This window comes from Macrosteles quadrilineatus, unplaced genomic scaffold (assembly GCF_028750875.1).
Source record: "Macrosteles quadrilineatus isolate MER2022 unplaced genomic scaffold, UCM_ALF_1.0 Scaffold_6__1_contigs__length_79288215, whole genome shotgun sequence".
In the NCBI taxonomy this organism is placed as follows: domain Eukaryota; kingdom Metazoa; phylum Arthropoda; class Insecta; order Hemiptera; family Cicadellidae; genus Macrosteles; species Macrosteles quadrilineatus.
In genome coordinates this window covers 28,571,566-28,592,637 of record NW_026542599.1, presented here as the reverse complement: position 1 = coordinate 28,592,637, position 21,072 = coordinate 28,571,566, and the positions used below count along the sequence as shown (strand labels likewise).

General features: G+C 32.4%; 1 protein-coding gene across 1 annotated transcript in view; it reads right to left on the bottom strand.

Moving 5' to 3' along the window:
- Nucleotides 1-2,219: 2,219 nt before the first annotated feature.
- Nucleotides 2,220-21,072, bottom strand: part of LOC128997421 (adipokinetic hormone/corazonin-related peptide receptor variant I-like) — a 20,357-nt gene continuing 1,504 nt past the window's right edge. Inside the window, exons 3-6 of the mRNA XM_054423058.1 lie at nucleotides 17,033-17,237; nucleotides 10,495-10,618; nucleotides 8,885-9,029; nucleotides 2,220-2,423 (exon numbers count right to left, since the gene is read on the bottom strand). Of these exons, the coding sequence (XP_054279033.1) occupies nucleotides 2,235-2,423; nucleotides 8,885-9,029; nucleotides 10,495-10,618; nucleotides 17,033-17,237 (663 nt within the window). The 3' untranslated portion in view covers nucleotides 2,220-2,234. The remainder of the gene's footprint in view (nucleotides 2,424-8,884; nucleotides 9,030-10,494; nucleotides 10,619-17,032; nucleotides 17,238-21,072) is intronic.

Below are 21,072 nucleotides of genomic sequence, written 5' to 3'. Positions count from 1 at the left end.
AATCTTTATCAATCACATACACATATTCTGTGGAGCAATATACTTCCATTGATGAAGAATAATTTGGTATTGAATGTAGCGTTAATATTATAAAAATATCATTAATCAAAAAACCTTTTAGTAGGATATCTATTACGCTATGGAATTACTTTATTTTCACAAAGGACCTGTTTTTATTGGAATCTAGAAAATCCCTTTTTAATATAAGAACGAATATTTAATATCTTCGAGTGTCATCAATTAATTCAACATGACCACCAGCCTACCCTTTTATAAGTTTGTATGATTTACTTCATTAAAGATTTAGGTCAATTGAAACAAACATTGAAATCACATTTTTATTCGAAAAACATAACAAAATATAAATAACTAAATCTTTATTATAAAAATATGAATTTAATGAGCTCAATAAAGTTCGGCATGTCTTGAGATCATAAAAGTCTTTATTTTTCGACATTATTCCTATACCTTTACCATTTAACAAAAGAATATTGATATAAGATATGTAATAAAACAAGATACCTACTAATCATATTAAAATTGTTTGTTTGAATGTAAACATCTTAAACCTAAGCTGAATAGCACATTATAGTAAATGAATTTCTTGCAAAATTTATGACAACCTTTTACATACATATAAGGATGTATATATATATATATATATATATATATATATATATATATATATATATATATATATATACTGTATGATATAAACAATTCTTTCCGTTTTATGTAATTTTATTTTTATTTAAACTATCAGCTACTTAACTTGTTAGCTGATCAGCTGTAATAAGCGAAGTAGTTGTACTTCTTTTCACTATTTTGTTTGAGTGTAATTGTTTTTTGGTTTGTCTTTAAAAGACAAGAGTCGTTTTTACTGTTGAAAAATGATTAACTGATAAATAGATATTTCTAAATTAACAGATGTATACCTTTTATTGTTTTTATATGTTTATTTCGCTCTATATCTAGGTGAATATAAAAATAAAACATGTATTAACTAAAAAAAAAATACGTACTGTAATTCATAGATTACTCATGGTTAAATGTCCCTTGTAATACTTCTTACATATAAAAAAAATAAATCATATATGAAATACATAAACGATTAGTCTTATTTTTGTATTATTATGAATATGAGGAAATAGCTTTACACCCATGAAAAATGCATGACGGAAATTGTGGTGTTAAAACTGGAGACCATAACAGAAATAAAAACCACAAAAAAATAGTATTAACATTGGCTTTTGAAATATTATTGTGTAAAACATAGCCATTCAACACCAATAAAGAAATTTAAAATTTATACAGTTGTCTGTCTAATTGGAAGATAGCAATATAGTCAAACCTTTTTTTTTAATCTTCGCTAATAAATCTTTCGCTAATAAAGTCAGTAGCGAAGAGGTAAAGTAGTAGCAGTCTTAACTAGAAAAGTTCTTTGCAATATTTTCACTTAAGTAGTTATATAAGTAAGAGTTTTATCGTTTCCGAATGGAAACCCAACTAGGAATCCTACTCAATAGGGATATTCCAAATGAGCATTTATCTAAACTAGCTGTTACCCACGAGCGTCACCACGTTTGACTTCATGAGTTTAAAAAAACTATTGGTTGGTTAAGTTAAGCTGAATTAAACTTAACAGAATACAATAATACAAAAAAATAATCACACCTGATTTTAATAAGCTAATAAATTGAAAGAATAACATACAAATAAGTACAGCTGAGGTATTTTTAACATTAGGTATATGGAAAGTTCCCTTTAGAAAGGAATTACAACCTTAAAGGGCAATTTATGAAATAATGGATAGTTTTGCGCAAGGTTTCTCGTCATGGCAAAATTTCAAAGTATATGGCTGTTGTGTGACTTGTAGTTTTCTCAAAAGTTCATGGGTACTTTGGTATTTATGGATGAACATATCCCAGATAATCATGCTCCCAAACAATCGTCACCATGAACAAGCATGTTCTCAAAAGATCAGTTCCCTAAAATGGACATTTTCTCGGATAAACTTCTTCCCGAATTGACATTTCCTATGCGAGCACGTTGCTAAGAGGGGGGAGGGGGTTGCACTGGAATACGTTTTATCCTTCTATCCTTGCAGCACATACACTTATCCTATGGAATGGCTCAACAAAACGTCCCAATGGAATGTTACCACAAGAGCATCCACACCAGTTTAAACTGCCGGTCTGGCTGCTATTGTGGTTCTACTAAGCACCTAACACAATCTACTGAGGAGTCATCACTTTGACCCCGTCCAGCCTGAGCACACAGTTAGACTGCCGCCTGTTGCAGCAGGTGTGACAGTAGTTCCTCTTGCCGCCGCTGAGCGCTGCTGGCGTGGAGGCTGTCCTCCTCCAACTGACCAATCGGACCACATCAACAGCGTCGTGCCTGGAGTCCATTGTCTGGTTACGCTGTTGACAGAAACACCTCTACAGATCATTCATTAGGGTAACATTTGCTTTTTAAACAATTTTCATTGTCTGCAGCTTAATATTTCGTCTCCATTAAGGCTATTAATCGATTTCTCAAGCTATTAGTCAGAAAAAAGTAAAAAGGCAGACTTGCCAGTGAGTACGATATACATTTTTGTTACTAACTACTTACTCCGTCATTATTAAGGCTGTTCCTGCTTGTCTATTATACACAAACGACTATCAATGTGAGTACACGTGGGTAGTTAGTTTTACAGTTTAGTTCGCTCAAAATCCGTGGAGATGAGTAAATTGACGAATAGCTAATTTTTCAGAGAATTTTTAATTAAAACTGGCTAGTAGCTTTTAAACTCATCCTGTATAGCAAAACAGTATTCAAGAGGTCTCAATAAGACTTTTTAGGCCCATTTTCCTTGTGTTTTGAATAGCTTCAATTTATACACATGTTAAGCAGAATAGATACAATTAATATTAGTTTAATATAAATTTTCCCTGTATCTCTTTCTTTTATAAATGAACAAATTCTAATTGAATTGCACAGCTGAACCGTCAATGACATAGTAATGATAGACTTTGAAGACGATTGATGCACGACCACAGTTAGATTCTTTAGCCAATCTCCACTTATTATGCATCGATGCTTAGAACTAGAGCTTCTTTTAAGGATTGAGAAGAACAAAAATAAATTAACTTTGTTAGTGAAGTTTAGTAAGTAATTATATTATTACAATACTATTATTACGTGCTGTAAGACACTGTAACTCTAATAATTACGAAGTAATATTTAAAATAAATAAGGCAACTCGTATCGTTACACCATTTAGCGTTATAATCTGGTAAAAATTGCGTTAAGTTTTTTGAGCGTTCAGGAGGAGTCACAGCTAACATACTTAAAAGTTTTAGGACAACAAAACGCTTGAAATACAAATTAAAAATGTGTTTTAATTTTAAGTAAACAAAAAAAGCAAGAAATCGATGAAATAGTCTGGTTATTTTGCTAAATTAATACTTACAATTTACTTCCGTTTTACACGAAGAAAAATCATTAAACTAAGATCAACTAATTTAAATTAAATTAAATTGTTTCTAGAGGGCTCAAGGAAAACAATTGTAGGAAGTAAACAAGTTAATGAACCCTAACGTAATAACATTCTCTATTAGCCTATACGAATATTTGATGAATTTAAAGTTACTCATGTACAAACTTAACATTGTTATAAGCAAAACGTTATATAACCAATTCATAATAATGCTGCTCACCACAACCATTTGAAGTCTGCTACGTTCTAAAGGCCCTTTACAGATTCAACCCACATGAAAACCCCAAAATGTAACCAACATGAAGGGGTTGTGAATTGCACACCAGTTGGTCCTAAAACACTAACTGGATTCTGTGTTTGGATTTTTGTTGGTCTGTTTAAAATTATTTGTTGTGATTCAAAATGTAATTGTGTATTATTTTTGTTCATATTTGCAAATTCTATACTTGTTTCTTTGTGCTCAATAGCGTTTACTTACTAAACTAACATTCCCATTTACACTCAAGTATCATTAATTTATTGCTATAATTCAACATGAAAAAGAATAAGTAATATTATAGTAATCACAATACAAAATACCCACAATATTCACATATTATTTAGAAAAATGGGAATATGATAAATGTCATGGTCAAATTATGTATAGCTTGAAATTACAGTTAAACAATATAATATTACAAACTCTGTTCACTATGGTTAAAAATTATTGAAAAAAGTTGATTAGAGCATTGACTATTGTTGATTATTTTTTTAATTAATTAACTTAAACTTTTTAAGTTAATTGTTAAAAGTGTATTAATAGTCATTGAAAAACTGGTATAAATTCTAGTTACGAACAGTATGATACTGTAACACGAATGATTGTTTTTCAACAATTTGAAAATCTACTATGTATATTACTAAATAGAGTGTTTTGTCACAAGGGGTACCTTGCTATTAAAAAAAAATAAGTTCCGGGGAAGGGGGGGGGATATCTCGCAAATTTATGAACCGATTTTCATTTTTTTTTCATCAAATATTTTCTTTTTTTATGCTCTTTCATTTGATATGTCACAAGGGGTACCTTGCTATTTAAAAAAATAAGTTGGGGGCAGGGGGGAAAGGGGGGGAATGTGAATGTAATGTTGAATGCAAAACAATTGGGCCCCCTACGTCAATAGATGATTCCCGCAATATATATTTCTATCTATTGCGGTTTTTACATAAATAAAGATGCAAGTTTCTAAAAAAACACCCTGTATAAGATGAAAATACAGGGTAGTACGTGGTTGCGTATTTAGTAGTGGTAAAATAACCAAGAAATAATAAATAATCATATTTATTTACCATATACTATTGGCCAGTTGATAATATGGGTTATAGTTCCCAATCCGTGATACATTGAGGATCTGGTCGAAAGGTAGAGTGCGGGTTTTTGGTTCAAATCCCACCAATATCCAATGGATTTTATCAGTTTTTTTAAAGTGATGATGACACAACCTTTAGTCGTAGTCTGAACTAATGTGAAAAATGATTTCGGGCTATAGCCTATGAGATCCTAGGATGTGAAGGTTCTTAACTAAGTAACTAAAAACAATTCATTATTTCTTAATTAATATACTTGACCCCACAAGTCGAGGAAAATCACAACATTGCAAGCCAAGACGGACAGAAAAAACCAAAGTGCGTGGAACAGAAAGCAAATGACAACAACCAGGCTAGGTAAAAATAATATTTATTGATAACATACAATAGCAAGTCAGCAGACAAAGGATGCAGTAGCGATTACATAAATATTTTGACAAACACTAAAATACATTACAAAAGTAGGAATGTAAAAGGACAATTGGTCAGGAATGGCAATGAGCAAGTGCATTGGGATCACAACAGAAATGCATGGCATTGTGGGTAATCACAGCTGTTGACGACCGTTCGAGAAGACTAGGCTTGGCTGAAATTGCATTTCATTGTCTCAGACCTTCTAGATATGTACATCAATTACAGGATGATATAGGTCAACTGGATTCTTAGATTTAACATATGTAGATTCATCATCCTAATGTATTAGCTATAGGCAATTTTAATGTATGTTTATGAACGGTGTGGAGTGCGTATAGACGTTAACTCTTTGATTCCTTTCGTTTTACCATTTGGAAATTTATAGCATTGGCTTTTATATAGGCCTACTGAAATATTCATTCTATCTATAAGTACTAGCTGTCACAATTTTTTCTTTTAAAAAGAATATAGTTTTGTGAGCCACTCATAGATTCCTAAATGATATTTACGTCCTTATCCTTTGTTATCAAGATAGTAGATAGGGCATAACAAATATTATAGTTTAGAATACGTATTTGTATTTATTTCTATTACAAACTATCGAAACTGTGGGTTTCTTCTAGTATTATTAATAATAGAATGAAGTGCACTTTGTAAAATATATCTCACAACAGGAGATGATTATTTATTAAAATCAGCACACTCCAGCAAAACCGCTCATGAAAAAATGCTTCAGATCTGACAATAGGATAGGAAATGTCCTGGCAGCGTCCTAAACCACTAACAAAATAGTTTAGCAACACCAAACGTTCAGGATTGTTAAATAAATGTATAAAATAGGACGTATTGTTAAGTCTTTTGTAGAGTTAAAACTAACACTAGAGTATTAAACTCGTAAATTAAACATTAAAAATAGATCGATATGAATTAAATGTACGTTTTTGGCAACTTTATGAAAATATGTATTTTTTTGTCTGAAAAGCTTAATACATATATACTGTAAATATCGAGTTAAACTTTAAATAAATGCATACTAGGTGTCAAATAGTCGAGTTTAGTTATATTTCTTCCGGTTGATCATTTCGTCATATTTGTTATCTAATCATTTTCCAAACCAAGTGATTTATACTCCTAGTTTATAGAAGGAATTATAAGGGACAATTATAGTAATTTGTAACTGCTACACAACATTATTCTCAAGATCAATTAAGTTAAATATATGGGATTTCTAAACGACATATTTCATAGTCTAATATAAAAACACTTAAAATAAAAACGAATTGAAACTTTACTATGAACAGCTCAAATTACTAACATTTAATAAAAAGTCTCCTCCTTATGAACTATTCTAAAACACAAAAACATTGTATCGAGTAGTAAACTAAAATAAATAAATAACTGGATTGTGTGCTTTTCACATATCAAAAACTGTTAAGATTCACAATTACAAGTATGCTTTCTTACTAATTGTCTTCAACTAAAAAATACTTAACAATAAAAATAAATATTAAAAATACTGTTGATGTCACTTGTTAGTGTTAATCTTAATAGTTCTGATTAATTAATTAAAATCAACCCAACTTATCCATTTTAGTAAACTACTTTATTTTAATATCAAGATGAGTGTTTATTATACATTTCTTTTTATTAATTAATTACTATGGACGTGAGTAAAACCAGCTAATCTATTTTAGGTTTGTGGCATACAAACCAAAACTAAATTTGTTTCCTCATAAAAACAAAAACATAATTGATAGTCTTAAATCTAATTAGTTTTACTTCTAAACTACTCATTTTACGGTTTTGGTTAACAAGGGATTTAAAAATATACGCAAGAATACCCCACAATAACGTATAAAATTCAAACATTTAATTACGAAACAATTTTTGTTTCCTCATAAGATCAATCTTAACTCCGATAACAAAATGTAATTAACTCTCTGCAGAGTTTCTCTCACACGAGAAGCTAAAAGCGGTTTGAAACTGTTTGTTTGTATTGTAAACATTACACGCTTGAGTTCTAGCTTAAATATACCCAAAGTTGTATTGCTTCATCGTAATAAGATATACCGTAGTAAAAATGTAATTTAGCAAGTTTAAGTTTTTTGCTTAAGCTATGCCAAAAATTTGTCTCTCCTAAATGGGGTTTGTTAAGTTCAGGCTGTTTACCAAGTTGGATTATATAAAACATGTGTAATTTGGGTGTAGTGTTTTCCATTCTATAAAGTTTTTGAAAGCGTTACTCAATGGTTTAATAAAACCCTCCATTTTATGATTGAAATTGTTAGTTACATTTTGAGAATCAAAGCCACTGAACAAGTAGCATACTAAGAGCATACGTACGAGAAATACAGTAGAAGGATGTTGAAGTGGAATGTTATTGCCTCACTCTATTTTCTGGGTTTCGAAATTAGTATTCTCGAAATTCACTCTAAGTTCTGACGATATGTTAGTAGAAGACCCAAGATAAATATTGCCAGCCTTTGTCATTTTGCAGGACCTTCCGCCTAAAAATTAGCTTAAAATATTTTTCACAAAGAAAACTGACCCCAGCTGATAGAGAACGTAGGCATACTCTCACGCAATTCTGCCTTTGAAGTCGTTAATCAGTATAAAACTTCTTATTAACAATCCTACAGTAGTAGTAGATGGTATACAGTTCCCATCTAAGAAGTTGACTTAGTTAGCTCCATAACATGGCACATAAACTCAAATTTGTTAGTATGATTAATTTATTCATTGTCAAAAATCACTCCTGTAAAGAGGGAAACTCTGCTACACTCTTCCATGGAATGTTTAAAATATGTTTAAAACAACAGCATTAACCATGAGTATATACAGTAAATGATAGCAAAGGTGAAGAAGGGCATTTTAGAAAATTATACATACAAACGCTATATGTCTGCTCTCGACTATGCATAGTGGACTGCTGGGACGGGTGGCGTCGTTCTGTAATCCAGCTACTAGGAGGTCACGAATTGTGGATATTTATAGGCAGTACTATCCTGATAATTAGACCAATTCATTAAATACCAAGGAAAAAATGTGGTTCGGATTCCACTCTAAACTGTAGGTCCCTTAGTTGCCATTAGCTGTATGAGCTATTAATTAACAGCTGTGTCTAAGGAACATGTCGGCCTTAGTTACTAACAAGGCTACAAGATCGCGCCACTCATCCTACACTCATCCTTCACTCATATTTGGGTTTAAATACGCAGATAGTGGCGTCCCCATCTTAAATAATTGATAATAAATAATAATTGATATTTCATTACAAAAAGCAGAACAAACACTATCCTAAACAAATCTAACCAAGAAAATGACGTGTCTTACGAAGAAAAAGCCTCTATGGAGCTAAAACCCCATATAAATTTAAAACTCAGTTAATCAGTCACTGATAGGGAGAGACAACTTTCGCGATATGCGTTCATTCTAGAGCATAGAGTGGTCACAGTGGCAATGATAATCACAACCACAGCGAGCCAAGGAGGTGTACACCCCTCCAGGTGCCAAGTCAGCCCTAGCCTTCTCGAACGACTGGGTCTCGGGTCACTCGACGTTGCGCAGGCTGATGGACAAAGCAGGCAGGCGAATGTCAGTGGCGCATGTGATAGCTGTAGAGGATACACTTCGTCCTCGTACCTGGCCGGGGGTCCTCCGCCGCGTCCTGATGTTGAAGGCGCCGTAGACGATGGGGTTCATGCAGGAGTTGGTGCAGGCGAAGAGGAACAATCCTCGTTGTACGCGCTGGTCCACGTCCTTGGCGGAGGCAGGGAACAACCAGTGCCTGAAACAGTACTTGATGTCAATTGAGAGTCATTTTATTAAGTTAACATTAAGAAGAACATGACATAAGCAATGGTTGTGGCAGGGCACCAGTGCCTGAAACAGTACTTGATGTCAGTTGAGAGTCATCTAAGATGACGGTGAGAAGAAACCTAGCCTGACAAAAATGACGGTCTACTCAAGGGTGAGCTCATCATGGCATCAGCAGTGGTTGTGGCTGAAAACAACCAGTGCCTGAAACAGTACTTGATGTCAGTTGGGGAGTCATCATATTAAGTTGACGTTGAGAAGAAACGTAGCTTGACAAAAATGTAGGCCTACTCAAGAGTGTGCTCAACATGGCATCAGCAATGGTTGTAGCAGGGAACTACCAGTGCCTGAAACAGTTTAGTTTGGAGCTAGTTTGGTGGAATTTTTTTAATTGACTTGATGGTGTAAAGAGGAAATGTAAAATAGCTGATTGAGGGAATTCATTTGGTGGCACCGAGAAAATATTTACAAAAAAAGTAGTAAATGAGGGACATCCAGTTATTGGGACTGAGAAGACATTTACAATATTAGGATGAGTGAAATCCAGTTGGTTCTTCCAAGAAGACATTGGCTAGGTTGCAAATATTAAGTTAAAAGATATTGACTTAGAAATCTACTATAGTTTGGTTTCTTTTTTCCAAATAATGAAAGTTGTTTAGTAAACTTGCATATTTTATGCTCCTTGTTTTACTTACAACTCTCTTCCTAGAATCATGTGTTCGTAACCAAATAAAATAGTTTCTCTATTTTTATTATTAAAACATGTGTTCTATTCTAAAGGCAAATGTTCTTTTGTTAACATTGTAAAAGTGTGTGCACTTTCTCTCACTCTCAAAACCCTTCTGATATCAACATTACCTATCTAGTACTTCGAACAATTTATCACCTTGTGTCACTTAATCCTCTTTTATCTCAAATATCAACTTTATTTTTTAGATAAACTTTTACTCCCTTACAAAAAATCAGTCCTTCTTCTGCAATCATCCAAGAGTAGCATTACATAAACTACTTGTTCAAATGATTTACTATGTCATAAAATAAACAGCATATTTAATAAATTTTTTCACAAAAATCACAAAAATACTTTTTTTACAACGGTATTAGGGAAATACAGTACCGAAATCTTAGTATAAACACATCATTCAACCCATCTAAAACTGATTCTACATTTAAAATACGTACACTCAGTGTCACTGTTTTAGTAAAGTTATTACAGTCTTGTAGATTTAAAAACTGTATTTATCAGTTCCAAAGTCAATTGTGAGTATGGACTGATGTTTATATGGTGAATCTCTATAGGCTAAAATATAACAATCGTAGGGTAAGTACTGTTTAGAAAAGTTTCAAAACATTATAAAGGATTGATTTTTTTTTTCAAGGAAATAACTGTTTCACTAAGACTTATTATATATATGTGAGGTACATAGTCATCTTACCACACACACATGACGTAGTACGGAGTCCAGCAGACGAAGAATACGAACACAATGGTGATGGTCATCTTCAGTGTCCGGCTCTTAGCACGGCCCAGGAACCCAAGGCTGGACCTCCTGAAGCCCTCTGAGGATAGCAAAAAACATCGGTCTAAGTTTGGATTGCAAACAAGATATATAAATGCACAACATAGTTATCTCCTTACTACAGGCAGAAAACTCATTTTTATGGATTTTGCCTATTGAATTCCAGTTGGTTGTAGCGTCTGTAAAAAATATGGGGTAGCTTAAACCATGTAAAATGAACTATGATGACTAGGAAGGTGGCGTCGTCGTGTCATCCAGCTACTAGGAGGTCACGAATTGTGGATATTTATCGGAATGCACTGTGGATGCGATAACCCCTGGTGTGGATTAACGTCCACACTAATGAGTACTACGACTATCCGCAGTACTATCCTGATTACAAGGAAACATTTGGTTCAGATCCCACTATAAATTATAGGTCCCTTAGTTGTCAATGACTGTATAGGCTATTAATTAACAACTGTGTCTAAGGAATATGTCGGATTTAGTTAACAAGACTGTGACAAGACTACAAGATCCTGCACTCATCCTACACTCTTCTCCATTCATACTTGGCTTAATATACCTGCATTCGTATGGTCACCATTTCAGATTAAAGTATTAAATTATGAAAGTAAAGTCAGTGTGAACCATATTTATCTTTTGTGTGTTCATCGACTGTAATGGTAAGAAAAATACAAAATATAATGATCACACGTTACACTATAATTAAGTGTAAAATCCTGTTGACAAGCAGTTCATATAAATGTAATGCCTGCTTCGCGTGATAGTTTTATCAAGTATTTTAGTACATTTATAATGCAAAAATCTAATTTGGAATGAAAATATAAATGCTGCAGTTGTAGAAATAGTTGCGCTTAAAAGCTTCTTAGACTCTCAGACAAACTGGCGCTAGTGTCACCAAGAGTAATTATTGGTCCCCAGTTTCTGCGGGGATTTACAATCTTGAGCGAGCCAAAAGTAACATTAGTTAATCGTATATCTCAGCCTCACTGCAGTTCCAAAAGGGGGCTACATGTATAATTTTACAAATAAATTTGAGTGGAAGGGAATGGAAAAGAAGAATATAAACAACATACGACACATTGGTCAATTGATTTGGAATAAATGGCATAGCGCAATAAATAAACTGTCCGTCTGATATAAGTTTGGAATCTACATAAAAATCAGAGTAATTATGGAATTGAATAAAAATATAAATGTAATTAAAATCAAGTAACACGTAAAACACATATTTATATACCAATATCTATTTACTTCATAAGGGTACATATTAACATAGGATGGCCGGTAAGTGGTGGTCTATTTTCTTTGTATCCCCAATCATCACAAGATTTGATAAGAGAACAACTAATTAATTTTTTAATCTATTTATTTACGGTTACATCATTTTTACAGGGTTGCTGATATTGATACAATATTGAAAGATTGAGATTATATGAACGAAAAGTAATAAATGAATGGAAGTGAAATGTGAAAGGAGCATAATAACTTAGCCTAATTAAATTTGCTTTCCTTCTGCCTTTTCTCATGCTTTTTTACTTGTTTTGTACTTTCTCCTATTAGCTTGTCAATAACACCTTATAACGGGTTACCGGTGGGAGCAACTATGATATTTTTTTTTAAATTACAAAAAATTGAACAAACTTTGAACCATAATCGTTGTAAAAACATTTTGATAAGAGTTCAAAGGACGATAATAGACTAACATTTTAATCAACACTGTTTAAGACGTTTTGTAAAATGTAAAATTTGTCTATTATTTTATGAAATCCACATTGGAAATTAAATGTTCATTTAACTTAAAAAGACGCATGGATAAGTAGCCTACTTGCAAAGAGTATAAATAAAACTTGGGCCACAGGTATGTAGCTTGGAATACATTCTCACAACACACACACACATACAGGCAACCCCACCCCCCTCCCCACACACACAGACATAATCAGGTGGATGCCATAGTTTCCTACAGTTAAGAAAAGTATGAGTTTACCTACTACTTCAAAGTTTTCATTTAATACAGTCTCGATATCATCAATAGTTGTAAATTATTTTTTATGATAAAATAGTAGTGCGAATTTAAGTAATAAGATAGATATTTATGAAATGATAGATCTTGTTTGAATGTCATAATACACACTTTAGGCATACCCCTTAAACTTGAGATTGGTTATTTATCAAAGAATAAATTAATGTTTAATCAGTAACTATAAAGTCACAACAGCTCTTGCAAAAACTAGAGAAAACAAGTTGTTGTTTTACTCAAAACGTCCATTCAATTATCTAGACCAGTAAAGTCTTAGCATCTTAACGAAGTGGCTTTGGCATTAGTTTAATTAAGAAAAGCCACGTTTCGAATTAATTAAAATCCAGCTTATATAGAATGTTAAATATGTGATCGTAGTTCCATGATAAAACAATAAAATACAAACAAATTTTACAAAATTAAATAATTATAGATAAATAAAATGCTACTTACATTGATCATAAAAATAATAAAAATATGTACTAAATGTGCTAATTTATTCACAAAAAATAATGTTATGGTTGTGGAAATTATTATGTTGTTAAGTTTTATAGTTAGTAATGCCTGTTTCAAAGATTGCAAAACGCAACATTTGTTATCCCACAGTTTATTATAATTTTAAAATATAACATGTCGCTGCGGATGTCTTGGTTAAACGATATTTTTTCATGAAGTTTAGGGTTTTATACTACGTAGTATGCTTTTAAATGGTTGTACAAACAGTTTTTTTTATTATTTCAGCAGCAAATTCAAGTATGTATCCACCTAAAATCGAGTTAAAATAAGCGTTTGTGAAACGTAGTTTGCAGGTGTTGTAGTGTGTTGGTCGTTTACAAATTTATATACAAATCCTTAAATAAACAATAAACCGCTGCATATGGTATATCGTGTTAACAAATTACACACTTAAAAATTAGTAGATAATGCCGAAGCTGTATACGTTATTATATTTTGTGATTTTATTTTAAAATTACCAAACGTAATATAAATATATTAATCAAACTGAATGTACATATAAATTTTACGGCATCGCACCATTTTTTAATTATTGCCAAATGTTTGTCGTCAAATTAATATTTAAAATCACATGTATTTGATGTTATTCCAAAGTTTTACAACATATGGTACTGATATAAGATTTTAAGTATAAAGCTAAAACTGTCATGAATCAATAAAAAAAGTTTGCATATAACGATACTAGTAAATTTAATATTCTGTATATTGTAGCTAAACTAGATATATACTGCTTGTTTTGTTTAAAAATGTTGATGACAGTTTTCTGCAACGAAAATAAACATTTTAACACAGTTAAATTGTTTTTGCGATGAATAAAAAGAACGAGAACTGCTTATAGATAACTGCATAACATTACATTCTACCCTAATTAAATCCAAGATCTGTGTTAGCAAACGTATTTAGATAATAACCGAATAACATTTGCCGGTTGCCTTAGAATCGTGCTATCGAAAATTGTTACATATTTGATTTAGCAATCAATCAAAACACTTTTTAGATTTACATATAAGAAAAAAAACTTGTAATTTACTGTTTTTTTTTTAAATTTAAATAAGCAAAATTTGATTAAATCCCAGCCAAAACCAAAGTGTAGTTAACACTCTTGTAAATTATAAAGTATTAAAACCGCTTAAACGTGTCTTACAATATCATTTACTCAGAGAGATTTGGCCTGTAAGACGTTAATTTTGATCTATCGAGTTGTCTTGTAATGAAAGGCAGAGTTTTGTGTGAACGATTAATCCTCATTTTCTTAAAAGAGATTTGGTGGAGAAGGCGGAGGGAGGGTATTATTTATTTTCGTGAGGATTGAAAAGAAAAAGGATCATTAGATTTTCGCTGGTAGTTTTGGCTCTATGTTCAATTAAAGCATTTGCACTTAAACAAATTACAAAAAAGTACAGTTTTTTAAATGCGGTGATATAAAATGTCTCTTATATACTGTCGCAATCCCATTGCATAAAAAATATACCATACAGGGTGTAAAAAAACTCTCTAAAGGTTTTAAAAACATCATATGAAAAAAATTGGTCTAAAATGCCTGGTTTTCTGTTGCCTGATTTTCACAAATGTATCCATAACTTTCGAATCCTTTAAGCAATAGACTTAAAACTTAATACCTAAGTAGTGACAGATAAGACCACTTAGTGCATCGGGTATAAAAATGTACTCGAAGAAGAAAATTATATTTTCAAAACATGATGAAATTTGGATTGGGAAAAGTGTAAGCGAGAAAGACACTTTCTTCCATTAATGTAATTATGTTTTCATAAAAGAAAGGGAGTGACCTTTGCACAAATGATACAATGCAGTTTCCTTGAACTATTCCATTCCTTTGATTGAAATATCCTTAGAACGTAATAAACGTTTCTAAAGCTCTTTATACTCAAATATTCATAAAATAGATTATAAATAGAGATAGAATAATTTTGTCCTATTTTTAACGTAATCTGGATAGCATTTTAAGAATGTTTTTACATTAAATTAAATTCTGATATTAAAATGATTTTTGACCATTGGTGTGCATAAGTGAACATGTGGGCATACAATAAGTATATTTTCTAATCATATTTTGATGACTATTTTAATAATTAAATCTCTTCTTTATGATATGATAGAATAAATATTTGGTACTCAATGTGGAAGTATACTTGTATAAGCCAACTGTATTCAAGCGTAAATCATGCATTGCCGCTTTGGGATGGATTACACATTCATTATCATATTTGATTTGCACAAAGTCATTAATAAATTAATCTTTTCATAATTTATGGAACTCATCTGAATACAACATGAATTTCCACGCTTGTAATTCACGACTATATAAAACTATATATTTATCCAACGGTTGATATAATTTCATAAACGAATGATGTGCGAAATGCTTGCTGTTGCCCAGAGTCTTAATAATAAGTGAAAGGATGTAAATATTCACCAACATTACATTATCGTATACATAACCCGTTCTTAAATGTTAATGAATGTTATTACCACACGCCTAACTTTTTATGTATTGAAAGTTTTGGTTTTGTTTATTTTTGCTCTTTGTCAAACTATAACTTATGAATTACTAGTAGTTGCAATACATAACAATGGTTTGAGGACGTTTAAGAAATCGTCTAGTTCTTTGAATCACTGTTTATAGGACATACTCAAACCCCATAGCCCGAAAGGCGAACGACAGCTCAAATCTTTTTATTTTTATTCAATTAAATAATTTCAGAATTATTAAGGTAAGGAGAGTCGAAACAAAGCCAAAGCAAGCGTTGTAGCACTTCTTGTTGTTGTTGCTATGTTAGCAACGCAGTACAACTCCCAAGGTATTAAAAGACATCAAGTGTGAATTTCTAAGTCTACAGACAAAAGCAGTATTACGCATAATAAGCTTCCTCTACTCACAAACGACAAAGTTTGAGGTAAAATAATGTAGAGATTACTGCGTGGTGGGAGGAGAGACTGACATTAACTTCTAAACCTTTTGCTGTATATTGCAATAAATTAACATATATTTTATATTATTTTAAATACTTAGTGCCCAAAAGGGCTCCTAATTGTTGAATAGTAAATAACAAAAAGAGGGAAAAGGGGTTGGAGGTAAAATACCCTTACGTTTAGCAAGTTTAATGAAAGCTTTATCTTTTGGGTAGCGCACCTCAGTACTCCCAATAGTGTGATCAATTGAGTTCCTGAGCTTTACCGCCCCCCTGGCTGTGACATATCAACATTGAAAGGTGAAATTATACCTCCCAATTTTATCAGCTCGGTCAGATAAGGCCCCTTATACACATGCGGTCGCCACACTAAATTATATATTTTATATTGCAGCCGCAGTGCATAAAACCTATTTTTGAGTCAATGTACTTAAAGAACCACCCTGCGGCGGAAGTTGCATGAAAGGCGCCTTATAAACACCTTATAATCTATTAAACCAATCGATAAGCTGAAAACAATTTTTAAATTAGTTCAATCCTATTATAAGCGAGTTTATTTAGACGGTATTTATCTTTCTTTTCATTTAACCAATGTTGAAATTATTAGAGCAAATTAAACAAAATATTTATCTGCGATTGCTTTTCTTATAGTATTGTTACCATATGATTAAACACTGATTGAAACATCTACTTAAAATCAGGCTTAATACCTTCAGCGCATTAAAACATCACCAAAATCGAACACAGTGAAAACAGGCTAAAAAGTACTCCAAAATGTAAAGTTTACTTTACACGCAATAAATGTTACTAAATAAATCTAACTTATTGTCAACTTTAAATATGCCATAATGTCTTCGTAGAACTTCACATGCCACGATTGTGGCGACTTGTGCCCGTGTTCTAATAAAATAACAGCTGATCGTCGGCAACCACAGTTCAGGGACTAACAATATGGAGTTTAATTTACTACAGTCTATCATACCTCCAGGTTCCCTAGAGCGACGGTAGATCTCTCCTAGGATTGATGCGTAGGAGAATATGATAACCAGTAGCGGCAGGCCGTACATCATGATCATGCCGAAGAAGAAGTAAGCCAGCTCGTGGGTCGGAGAGGAGAAGGCGCCAAAATGAACACATTGGTGATACCATGTGACATTCGGGTGGTTCTCCACGTGAAACACAAACGCCTGAAATAAAAAAAATCAATAAAAATTATTTTTTTTTTCATTGGAGGTGTTAAAAAGGAATATTTGTAATAGAAAAGATAAATGTGGTGAAATTCAACCTCCACGAACTATGAGAGGTTACAGTAGAACCCCTGATATCCGGCCTTGGTTTTACTGGTCCTCTGTTTATCCGGCCTCTTCGAGGAATCCAATATCAAAATGTTTTTCTCACAACTTACAGACGTTTAGATGAAAGTACTAGTCTTTGTAACTTGAGCGTTGTCACTATTTATCTGTTTGTTTATGCATTTTACTTAATCACTATTTAGTTGAGCTAGTAGGCCTAACCTCTGAACAGTTGGTTAATTATTTCCAACGAGGGTTTATCACGGTACATTAATCAAATCTGGTATTTCACAAAATGGATAAGAATGTTGAGTAGAAAGGTTTGTACCATTTAAGTCCTACTGATCAAGGCCACTTTTTTGTAATTTTAACCTCCATTACTTATTATTTAATAGCTATTGTTAAAAGGAATCATATTGTTTGTATGTTCATTAACTTACTTAACAGCTTTAACCTACAAATAATATTTTTTTCTTCATAAAAATATGTTTATTCTTTTGAAAATAACATCAGAAAAACCTTGAATGATACTTTTGACTGCATATATTGATTACATATTATTAAGTATGAACTGTCATTTTTATAGTAGTTTGCTTAATCTGGCCAGGGGCTTGGTCCCGTGGTGGCCGGATATGAGGGGTTCTACTATCTTAAGTTACCAGCAAAGAATTCTGTAATATCTTAAACCAATGATTGTGTCAAATCTTGTAAATGTAACTATAAACATGAGTGTAAAGGGACAAACACGTTAGCCCTGATGCTTTACAGTCTCAATCAAATGAGCTGTAAACTAGTTACTTCTTTCAAATGCTCGTAAGAGCAACTTAACTAAAGCTTCGGCTTCACAATATTATGTCTTCCAACCAAAGATATTTAGAAAATACACCTACTTACAATGGTAAAATGTTGACCCAAGATCTATCTTAAACACAATAAACGAATGTAATGAACCAGTCAATTTCAAACAGTCATACCAATCACCAGGCACCACCAGAGACAAAAATTTAGAAGGATTTTAACATACACAAAACAACAGAACCAAACCTACTACATTAAGTTACATTACCTTATACGGCAGAATTAACAGGGGGAAACTAAACATATTGTGGAATTTAAAGTTAATATTCTAACTTCGCGATTAAAGCAATTCCTAGTGAGCATACATAAGTTGAGGTCTTCAACAAAAAGTTCTCACATTCTTGAGCTACAGGAAAACCACGTTGAAAACCTCGATGGAAGTGTAAGTAACACTGATTGTGTTAATTGTCTTGCAGAAAAAAAACAGAGACTTGTATCGTATTGTCAAGATATAAATCAGTTTTGCTAATCTTTAAAGATGTGATTCCATGGTTCAATATACATACACATTTATAAATTGATGTGATATATATCGATATATTTATTTAATGTACATTCTACATTCAACTACATTTAGTTGGTTTTGATTGACACATGGGAAGTACCCATAATGTACTCCGTGAGTTGGGAAAATTAATAAGAGAGTGAGAGTTTTCTTATAAACAATAACCTAGAAGACAAAAATATTTCGTCCCCGAGGGTTTAGCTTAAAATATACAATTGAAATATACCCTGCACCACTTAAAAAAAATAATTAGTGAAAAAACAAAATGGCGGCTGTGTGAGTAAATATAGACCTGCGCACAATTTAAATATTATATTTAGATATGTTTCTTACTCAGGAACAATGCCCTAAAATATTGGAAGAGTGTTCCGGGACACCCTGTATAATATATTGCATAGCATGGAAGTATGTCATATTGAAGCACACAAAAGTAAACTGATTAATGTGTGAGGAAAGCCATTATTGATTAACCAATAATCATGATAATGATGGAGCCAGTGTCATCCATCATCTGACTTTGTCACTTGGAAGATTAGTCGCCAAAACTAAGCATTCCAATTACATTGTTTTATAATCCCTGCCACTCAATTAACTTTACATCTAACCTTCAAATGATATAATCGGTAGGATTAGAGTTTCAGAAGAATAATTTACATTTTTCCTTCAGGAGTGAATTATACACTCAGTAAAAATACTTTACGCTTGACTATCCGGTTTTAAAAGATTTTCCATGCGTAGAGTTAGTCCGGGAAACAGCTGTTTTCCGCTTGCTTGGTCGAATGAAATTTAATTACGCACACATTAGGTCTATATAGTAATAAAATTTTTCCAAAAAATCTATTAAATGGATTTATTTTGGAAAACAGCTGGTTTCTGCAACGTTCTGCCTGCAACGTTCTGCCTGCAAACGTGTAAAGCCAGAATGTACGGTAATGAGTGTTTATAGACACCAGCTGAATATAATCAGCCTATGTTTAGTTTGTTATTAACACCATACGTGTTTTGTAAACATGGATAAAATTATCAATGTAACAAAATATAACAACTAAATCAAATCAAATTAACTTTGTTTTCGCAAATAAATGTATGTATAAAAGCGTCAAAATTCTTGACCTAAAACCAAACTCCGTAAAAAATAGGCTCCTAAACAATAACTAGATCTGTGTCAAAGGTTTGAAATGTGCTTTGATGCTATTGTCATAAATACTTTCAATATATCGAACAAAAAATACAAAAGGAGGTTTTGAAGAGAAGAATTTTCTTTATTTCGTAAGTATTGTGTTACTAAACAGAGTTTCTCGGAATGTTATTTTACACAATTTTCACGACAGACGTCGTGTTGTAGGTCTACACAATACTTTGCAAACGTATCAAACTCAGGCAGTGTAACACAAAGCTTGAAATGTTGGAATGGATGTTTACAATTGCCGGTGGCTGAGTTATTTTATGTAAGCCCAATCTTATTTTCCGAGAAGTCAACGATAACATTTCGATCATAGAACGTCGTAGAGGATTGCCAATTTGTACCGATATCACCTTTCAACCAGGCCGTAACCTTAAGAAATGCGAAAAACACAGTCGTTGTTCTGTGTTATCTATCAGTCATACATGATAGCGTTTTAGGGAATTTCCCAGGTTAACGGAATAAGCTATAACCGAAGGTGTCTTTGACGCGGGATCGATTTACTTTTTCGTTTTGAGGTCCCTAGAGACCAAACACTAGGCATGTTTGTGGAAATTCATGTCCGTTAGCAAATAACTCAAATAAAACATCCGATTTTAATGAAATTCGGTGCAAACGTGTAAAGCTAACTTTATTCAAACCAATTCCAGAACCGGCATGATCGGACTATGGGAACAAACTTTTATAGAATAAAAATGGGGTTTCCAGTTTTTACCTACAAAACAAAATACGTTTCAATTTCTTTTCAAACTATTTTATTGGTTGGAGAAAGCACAAATAATATAGTATGTTGGAGCGTTGTCAAGATAAAATGTACAAAAAGTTTAAATCTTTTTAGGTAAATAAATAAACCGGTGTAGTTTGCTTGTTTAGGGACATATGGCGATCTTATTAGGCAATTCTTTTCAGACTATACTATTAATATTTGACCAAAAGAAATTTGTCTTTCTGTTGCAGCAAACCTATGTAATCATACAGTTAATAATGTTATCGAAACAGGGCATGAATCTGGCAATTTTAAGGGAAAACTTTGTAAAAATCCAACAAGGTAAATGGGAAATTCGCTTATTCTGCGGGTTTGCTGGTTGTATTTACGAATGTTGTAGGCCAAGAGTGTAATACACTCAATAGTTCGTTTTGAAAGTAACGTACTAATTAAATGTTTAAAACAGATTTTTTACAGC